At 34.6% G+C, this 10,692-nt stretch overlaps 1 protein-coding gene across 3 annotated transcripts in view; it reads right to left on the bottom strand.

The window, feature by feature from the left end:
• Positions 1-7,330, bottom strand: part of LOC106871151 (solute carrier family 12 member 4) — a 187,968-nt gene extending 180,638 nt beyond the window's left edge. For all 3 annotated transcript variants that reach the window (XM_052966163.1, XM_052966165.1, XM_052966173.1), the window contains exon 1: positions 6,630-7,330. In XM_052966163.1, coding sequence (XP_052822123.1) covers positions 6,630-6,846 — 217 coding nt within the window. In that variant the 5' untranslated portion in view covers positions 6,847-7,330. The remainder of the gene's footprint in view (positions 1-6,629) is intronic.
• Positions 7,331-10,692: the final 3,362 nt, after the last annotated feature.

Here is a 10,692-nt window from a genome sequence, read left to right as displayed (position 1 = left end):
ACATGTCCATACCAGCGCAATCGTCTCTCTTGCACACCACAACTGATGCTTCTAATGTTCAGCTTTTCTCTCAAGATACTTACACTCTGACGGGTATTCACATTGACATTACACATCCAACGGAGCATACTGGCTTCATTCCTTGCGAGCTTACGTATGTCCTCAGCAGTTACAGCCCATGTTTCACTGCCATGTAGCATGGTTGTTCGTACGCATGCGTCATACAGTCTGCCTTATATATATATATATATATATATATATATACATATCTATACACATATGTATGCATACAGACACATATATATATACATATACATCCATATCTCTCTGTCTATATATATATGGGAGAATATACAAAAAATAACAACAGACGAGGACAGGTGGTGTAAATAACAAAAGTATATATTAGTATGACGCTCGGGAATACGGAAAGTCTTTGACGTTTCGAGCTACGCTCTTCAACAGAAAGAATACGGAGACAAGGAGAAAAACACGGAGAAAAAAAATTGAATAGTGTTCAGTCAACGGTCAATCATAATAATAGATACATATATATCTCTATATAAATATGTATACATCTATATCTGTATGTATATACATATCTCCATCTGTCTATATATCTATTTATCTATATCTATGTATCTATCTTTTTATACATATATATCTATATCTAAGTATCTATCAATATATTAATATCTATATCTGTCTATCAATATATATATCTATATCTATCTATCAATCTATATATATATATATATATATACACACACACATACACACACACACACACACACACATACACACACATATATGTATAAATCTATAATTATCTACATAGAAATGCATACATATGTATATTGATATATAATCATATAATAGGTATATTAATAAATTCATATATATATAATACATACATGAAAATCCTTCACGTATATTACATACAGACACACACAAATTCATAGATATATACATATATGAATTTCTAAATTTTATACATGGATACATATATGCACCGACATCATCACTTAACGTCCGTGTTCCAGACTGGCATTGGCAGGACTACATATACATAGAAGTACACATGCATATATAGTTATATATATCTACACATACATATATTTTGGTATATATATCATCATCATCACTTAATACTTATGTTTCCATGTGTGCATGGGTCAAGTGGAAATTGTTGCACATTTTCTGAAGCCAGATGTTCTTCTGTACCCAACACTCATCTATTTCTAGATACGGTAATAACTTCCCATGGCCTGACATTTTTTCATAGATGTTTGGAAGCAAACAGCATTGTTTGCATGACGTGATGACAAATCAAGGGTACAACACAGACACACCCACACATGCGTGCACCCACACATGCGTGCACCCACACATGCGTGCACCCACACATGCACACATATACATAAAGCCCCCCCCCCACACACACACACATGCGCTCACACATGCATGTGTCCATACACACCACCCTCACACACACACACACTCACACTCACATGTGCACCCACACACAGACATGCGCACACGATTGTTTTAACTTTTTCCAGTTTCTGTACACCAAATCCAGAAATCCACACATAAAGTTTTGGTTGGCCTGAGGATATAGTACAAAATGCTTGCCCAAGGTGATGCACTGTGAGACCAAACCTGAGACCACAAGACCGTGATGCCAGATTCTTAACCAAACAACCATGCCTGCATACACACAGACACACATGCATACACACATATACATATACTCACACACACATTTATACACACACCCATACATATTACATAAGACACACAAACACATGTATATACACTTATGTGTGTCAGTGTGTGTGTGTATATGTGTGTGTGTGTGTGTGTGTACAAGACACCCTTGCTTTCCACCACCCCCCTGTCACAACACTCATCACTTGTCCCTTCCAGCACAATGCATTACCTGTGTATAAGTGGTTACCTTAGACTACTTGTGCCCAGTTCACTCCTTCCTCACCCTCCACTGCTGTACACCCATCCAATCATCATCTCATGTCACTTTGCCAGAGTAGTCATCCTCCTTCTCCCTCACATCTTTGATCACATGGGCATCTGTCATCTCTCTGAAATCTTAGTCACTTTGCCTGTTGCCTTGACTGTAAAGTACTTATTGCAGAGTATTGACTACTCCTACCACTTCACCTCCTATGGTAGATTCCTCTCATTGCTACCATTTATACTTCTGTCACTCATGCTTCATGTTCTGTCACTCATGCTTCTACAAAGCAGCTAGTAAGTGAGCAGAGCCATAGTGTTCTGAAGTATCTTCAGTCATGTTGATGTCATAGCCACCTTTCTAGTGCTGGTGCATGCAAAAATACACCCCATATAAATGTACACCACTCGCTAGAGCAGGGGTTGGCGAACCAAGAGTAAATTACTCCAAATGGGGTAAAAATGAAATTCTTGGGGTAATGAGGACTCATTAGGCATAAGTAAAATTACATAAAAAAAAAAAAAATGTGTTCCTTGTTATGACAGAAATTTTTCTTCTGGCAAAATTGCATCTATCCAATGTAATGGATGTTAAATAGATTCATATAAACAGATTCAATAAACCTTTTGAATTTAAAGAATCTATGATTTTCTTCCTTTCAAATCAAATGGATAACGTCAGTGTAAATAACTATATTTTGGGGTAATTGGTTAAAAAAAGCTCCCCTGATTCCTGCTCTAAAGTATGAGAATTTGAGAGTTTCATAGTTTTTGTCAAGGTTGAGACACTTCATACTGGTGTCAAAAAAAAAAAAAAGACAAAAATCCCCCCCAAAAACAAACAAACAAATGCATTCATTTAACTTTGTGAAGTGGATGGTGTTTGCTATGTTATGATGCTGTAGCATCTAAAGACAAAATGAAATGGATGCAAGAAGAGATCTGTCAACCTATGTAGGTGAGCAGCACTCTTGAATCCATGCTTATTCTCTCTATGAAGATGCATTCAACACATGCAAATATGGAAAGCAAGCAGTAAATGAGGACGGGGTTGGAGATATATATTTATCAAAATTAATAATTTAGAAATGTATATAAATCTAAATTTAAATATTTGTTTTCATATTTATATGTGTGTATGTGTATATATGTGAGTATGTGTGTGTGTGTATATATATATATATATATATATATACACACACTATTTATTGTGTAATGCATATATATGTATATGTACACATATACATATAAATGCATAATTATATGCATATATATATACTCACACACACGTATTATGTATACATACATTATATATATATGTGCATGTCTATATATGTATATATTATATGCATGTATATATATATGTATATATATATATATTATATGCATCTATATATATATGTATATATATATATATTATATAGAACTATATATATGTATATATATATATTATATGCATCTATCTATCTATATATATATATATTATATGCATCTATATATAATATTATATGCATGTATATATAGATATAATTATATGCATGTATATATATATATATTATACGCATGTAAATATATATTATATGCATATATGTATATAAATATATATTATATATATGTATATATATATATATAATTATTATATGCGCCCGTGTGTGTGTGTATATATATATATATATATATATATATATCATGTGCGTCTGTGTGTGTATATATACATATATATATTTATATATATATATCCAGAGGTGGATGATACACAGATATGAATATTTGCACGCACACACACAGATAAGCATACCAATATGATTATGTCCGTGTTTATCTAAATACAGTTTTTTTTCTCAAACGTTTTATATTATAAGCATAACTAATGGTCAAGTTTAATCTTCGGTAGTAATAAAGAAATATGAAAAATCTTTACAATAACAATGTATAACTTGAAGGTAATAAGTTAATATTGAATTTTCAATGTATCTATATCTATCTATCTCTTTCTCTCTGTCTCTTATCTCTCTCTCTCTCTCTCTCTATCTATCTACCTACACAAATATACACATCGTAATATTCGAATACACTCACACACACGTCTATATCTTTTTGTGCACAAACACTCACACATACTTATATGAACTTGTGTATGTAACACACACACACACACCATTATGCATATGTGTTTATATATGCTATATATATGCATCCACCAATGTACATCGTTCATATGCACATACATTGGTGTAACTGTATATCCATATACATCTACACCAATATGCTTATATTCATTTACATCAATATATGTAAATGCCCTCATATGCATACCTGCGTGCATGTACACCCGTAGCTATATACGTACATACGATATTGTGCATAGCATCCGTAAATGCATATATAAACTTTTGCATATTAATACAAATGCTCGTGAACGTCTGCACATATATACAACCAATGTATATATGCTATGTCGTTGTTTTAGTGATCCCCCCATCGAGCGCCGCTGAGATGATCTTAGCTGCTCCAGCTTTGACCATCGTGTCTTAAGACACTGCACCTTAGATTTCATTGAAAAAGTGTCCTTGTAAAAGACGGTAGCAAATGATGTGAGGAATGGATTTATTGGTATTTTAAGCAGATCGTGCCTATCTCTGTTCATTCTGTTGGCTAAGATTGGATGACGTTTAACTTAATCTCTTCTCTCAAAAGTGACAAAAAGAATTAAAAAACGTAAATAAAATAAAGCGTAGAAAGAAGTAAAGAAACGTCGTGTTTTGATTGCAAAACAAAGAAATAGTAAATATTTTGTGAAATAAAATGCAACGAAACCCGAAAAGAAGGCAAGAAATAAATAATTAAATACGAGGATACAGAGAAATATAGAATTTCGGATTTATCTCAATTATTGTTGGAACTTTTAAAAAAATATTTATTGAAAGAAAAACATGAAGCTAGAAAATTTCTTTGCTCCTAATTGGTATTTTTTGTTTGTTTGTTTGTTTTGTCTAATAATTATTCCGGTGACCAGTAACCACTACAAAATAAATGTAAAATGAAACGTAAATATAAAGAAGGAATCGTTTTACAAAAATTTAAACACCAGTTAGACATCTTTGTCGACTGACACCTGTCATTACAGAATTGCTGGTCATGTGTTCTCCCCCTCCCTCGCCGCATTTTCTGTTGCAGGAAGCGATGAAAACATTGCTAACTGATCCTTGACAAATCAAATATATATATAAATATATAAAAGAAAAAAGGAAAGAGAGAATGAAAAAGGCCATCGAACAGATTTTTTTTGAGGGGTTTTACATTAAATTATTTTTATTGTTTATTCATATGTTGTTTTTTTTTTCTCGATCCCTCACAAATGACTATTTCCCCGCAAAGCAAATGTTCTTGAGAAACATTGATTACGCTCACACACACGCGCCACGAGCGCACTTACATACGCACGCACTTACATACGCACGCACGATCTATCTATCTATCTATCTATCTTAATTTGGAATATGACAGTACTAATTAAGTGAGTATAGGTTTAAGTAGCAGAACTGATTACAACAACAATGAATACAACTTGAAAGATTTAAGTGTCGACGCAAGATCCTAGTAAGTCAATAATAACAGCAATAATAATAATAATAATAATAATAATAATAATACTGATAATAATAACAATAATAATATTGATAATAAATAAACGAATAAAACATAGCATGGATGGGGGCGGAAATGGAGGAAGATCTGACTAATCTACCCCTTAATTACTCTGTCCTCACCCCTTACGAACACACACACACACTCTAAAACACAAGCGCACACACCAAACACTACAACACAAGCACTGACTTTATTCATAGACTTCCACGTCATAATAACAAATGAATAATTGTTTAAATGTTCCTCTATGACCCTACGCCGAATTTAATAGAATAATTAAAAATTAAAAATATATAAGAATCGCAACCATTTTCCTGTTCAACTACCCACCAACAACTAGTCTTTCTTACTTCATACGTATTTTGATAAAAATGACAGTGCTACCTATTTCTCTTTTTTGGTTTTCTTTCCAAATTCTGAACCCCACTGCATATATTACAACACCAGTTAACCACGTCGCAACATCTTTCAGATATCAATTGTATTTTCCACAAGTTTTCTTTTGTGTTCTTTTAAGCACGCAATTTGAAGGAATAATGATAGGGAGAAGACGAATCCTTTCGTAGTAACAATTATAATTTCTAACCTTGATAGTTATTAAGAATGATGCTATTTGTGACCACCAAGAAATGGATGAACTCCACACAATCCCATTTCTTTCTACAAATGTTTGGCTTTGTGCCTCAGACAGAAATCAATAATATCCATAATACATTGATAACACAGAAAGCGAGAAATCAGAACTTAGGAAGATTTTAAAAAGCGATTTGGGAAATTACAAATATCCGCAAATTTTCCATTCAAGGTTAGATTAATGTTGAAGAATTTCTACCTTGAAATGACCATAAGGAAAGATCTAGTATTCTTGTGATGTAATATGGTTGCAGTATAATCTATTTGGCACTCGCCAACATCTCATTTAGATACAATAGAAACAAATAAACAAGAAATGAATGAATGAATGAAGAATGCTAGAAACTGAGAAGGAAGAAAGAAAGACCTACCGTAGTTAGCAGATTTCCCGTTGTTGTCATCAATGATTCTAATAGTTGGTATTTCTCCGGATGGGGATGTTGGAGAAGATGAAGGTACAGATCCATAATCGCGCTGTTGGTTCCCCTTGCTGTCATTACCTTTAGTTGGACTTGATTCACCAACCTCGCCAAGTGGGACTTCTTCATCAGCTTCTACGACAGTGAATCTCTGTGGAGGGGACGACATGATGGAATAAGCAGATGTAAAGGAAACTGAAGTCAAAGATCTTCACTGGATAAGACCAACACTGTGTATTCTAACAGAAAACGTTTGCGTAGTGTTTCGAATAACATTAAAATAGATATAATAAATTACAACTTAAAATAAAGTTCTTTTTTTAATTTTTTTGCTTTGTTTTTGAAATTTTACTTCTGCACTCTAAATTCGATTAAAAAAATTATCTACACATACAGTCAATTCCTTGTTTGTAAATGAAAAGAAATGTTTTCGTTGATTAGAATAAAGCTTGTGTGTGTATCCTGTACACACAACACGCCGGCGCTAGCATTAGGAAGTGGAGAGTTCAGCTTATAACAAACACTACACATCACAGCCAAATCCAGCGACTGACAGAGCTGACGACTAGTTCAGCTGAAGCTCGCCTAACTGTAATTTACCAATAGCGGCTGCTGCTGCTGCTGCTGCTTATGTCTAGGAGCACTACAGTCAAACCAGTAGCAGTGCAAGTAGTGCTCTCGTCATGTTCATTATTACGTTAAGAATACTACTGTTACTGTTAGTTAATCTTGCGACACTTGCAGCCTTAAAATGGTAGTTTCTGTGGCTCATAAATAAAGGTACAAGAGAATTTTTACTGAAAGGGATATTTTTTTCACGCGACTCGGTGGTATAAAGTATGCTTAATGTGTACATGTGTGTGTGCATGTTCATAATTCAGTTAATACTAATTCTCACAAAACGATCATATATATATATACATATACATACATACATACATATATATATATATATATATATATATATATATATATATATATATATATAATTGATGGGTGGTTGTTTATTTATTTATAGTGGTTGGGGTATATCCACAAAGCGATTTATATTTTAAATATTACTGGTCAAGCCTATATTATAGGTAACATTCGGGAAGATTATATCCGATTCTTTGAAGAGAAGCAAGAGAAAATATATTTGCCATATTTAATAGAATTCCTCATGTAAACGTTTAATAACAAAGCTGACAGTTGCTTTACGTATTGTGGTAGGGCGGTAATTACTCGAATACGTCAATTAACCAGACTCGGGTTCAAACTTACAACTGAGCTCTCGCTTCTATTCATTTGAACGTTCGTCCTTTGGAGCGCCGGCATGGCTGTATATTTAATAAGTTTGTTTGGTAATCCTGTGAGACCACGTTTGATCCCACTGTGCAACATTTTAGGCAAAGTTATCTTCTACTGTCGGCACGGGTTGACCCGGTGTTGTAAATGGAATTCCATGGACAGACTATGCGTGGAAGTCCCTCCGATGGACTATATCTATCTTTAGGTGTTAAATTCATTTCTTCACCCTCTTTAACACCATTCGGTGTTTTTAGTGGAATCCACTTAGTTGCAAGCAGTCGGACCAGAATTAGACCTGATTCAAACACAATAGTCATGCCTTTTTTTTTTATCCTCTTTCATTCCCCATATAAGTGTCAGTGATCCCGAAAAAAAAAAGTTAGTGCTATTGTCTCTGAGTAATTCATTAAAAAAATCCACAAAAATCAACTTCCATAGAGCTTACACTTCATCAGCTGTTGACAGAGGATCGCAACGATTTAATCACCTAACAGAACCACTCGTTCCAGGTATACTGAATAGTATTGATGCTATCAGGGAATGTAAAGGTTCTTTTTGACCCATATCACAGAATGCATCTTTCTTGCTGTCATCTATGCAATCACTTTACGAAAATAGGAGCAACAGCAGCCACCTAATAATTATTTATTTTTGAGGATTTATTTTATACTTTCAGCTTTTGTCTTTCTCTCACAAACTCTTACCATATCGACGGTTAAATTTTCTCTGCTTCCTTTTGCAGTTCGCAAACCGTGGCTCTACCGTTTCTCCCAAGTTCATTGACAAAGTCGGACGGACACCATTGATTTAATTACAAATCCACGACATGCCATCTCCTCTAGAAGCACTATACGAGTACATTGCTATTCTTGTGCCTCACACGCCTTATGAGTTCCTATCTTAATCATTTCCTTTCATGTACCCACACTCTCCTGCCTTCCCTAGGCACTGTTAACTCTACAATTCGGACTTTTTCGTATTGTTAGATCAAACCATTCTATAGAGCTGTTAGCGTTGCTTTTTAATGCAATTTGAATTGGGATTACGGCTGTGTTCCTCACATCCAGCAGCAACAAGTCATTAGCTCTGTCCAGAAGTCTCTACCTCTGCTTTCTTTAGTCTGCACTAGTGTTTTTCAACCATTTTACCTATGGACTCCTTTGATTCCTAATTTACTCGGACGGCCCCACTCTTGGCCATTCGATGTTTAAAAAATCCTATTATATTTTTATAAGTGACTATTATTATGAGTTGTACAAGGCGGCGAGCTGGCAGAATCGTTAGCAGGCCGGGCAGAATACTTAGCGGCATTTCGTCCGTCATCCATGCTCTGAGTTCAAATTCTATCGAGGTCGATTTTTACTATTCATCCTTTCAGAGTCGATAAAATAAGTACCAGTTGTGCGCTGGAGATCGATGCAATCGACTTACCCCCGCACCCAAATTGCTGGCCTTGTGCCAAAATTTGAAATCATTATTAAGAATTGTATGAAAATATGGTTGAAATATTCTGTGTATCGTAGAAGTATAACCAATTTATTGTACATAAATTTCAACAAAAAATTCTTATATAAAACCTCAAAGGACATTTGAACCCTGATTGAGAACCACCGGTCTATACTCTGAGTAACCTTTTCTCGGCCTCTCTTCAGGAAAACAGGCTTGCCGTTAATTCTCATTACAGTGATGCTGTTATATTATTATTTGTGCACTAGCTATGATGATCAAGACTTGGTTATGGCGCCACGTATAACCTGCCAAAGGATATAACTTTCAGCTGTAAGAATATGCATAGCGTTGCAGTAGAGTAACGTAGTGTGTTTTAAGTCGCCTGTACAAATTGCCAGCTTGGTTCCCCTCTTCCTCAAACGTAATGCCAGCCTTGGCCAAATTTGTCTCATCTCCATCCTGAAAGTGACCTCTCTGTGCAGTCCGCACGCTTCACTACAGAAGCGATGCGTTGGTAAACTCCATATTGATAGTAATTAGTTGTGTCGATCCGGCCCTGGAATACATATCTACCTACCTACATACATACATACATGCATACATACACGCGCGCGCGCGCACGTACACTCAAATACATACACACATATACACATAAATTTTGTCATAAAGCGTAGATGCGCATTGTAATCTGCAAATTTACTGACAGAGCTGAATGCATGTTTACACACGCACACGCACACGAATAAGCACATACAAACACATAAATATGCATGCGCGCGCGCGCGAGTTTGCTTGTAAAAGTTATCGCGTGGAAATCATTTAGACATTATTTAACGACATGAAAGCTGTTATATTCATTTCTTTGTTCGTTTCGTAATTTTACAGTCTATTATGAAGTATCAAAACATTTCGTCGCACATCTACGACCTGGTCCCTGACTATGATACACGCCTGCGCGCACGTGTATATGTGTGTGTGTGCGCGCGTGTGTATGTGTACGTGTGTATGCTTATATATGTGCATGTATGTATACATGTTTGTATGCTTGTGTATGTATGTATGTATACATGTTTGTATGCTTGTGTATGTATGTATGTATACAGTTTGGTCATATGTTTGAACACAAAGAGGAAATTTAGTATTTTTCTCAATATTTTTTTTTTTATATATAAAAATGAAAACTGATTACCTATTAAATATTTGCTAGTTATAAAGTTAATCTATTATAATATATGAATAATGAAATATTATTTTCTATTTCATCTTCTATTTGATA

This window comes from Octopus bimaculoides, chromosome 1 (genome assembly GCF_001194135.2).
Source record: "Octopus bimaculoides isolate UCB-OBI-ISO-001 chromosome 1, ASM119413v2, whole genome shotgun sequence".
NCBI lineage: Eukaryota > Metazoa > Mollusca > Cephalopoda > Octopoda > Octopodidae > Octopus > Octopus bimaculoides.
Note: the sequence above shows the minus strand (reverse complement) of the source record. Positions and strands in the feature narration are given on the sequence as shown.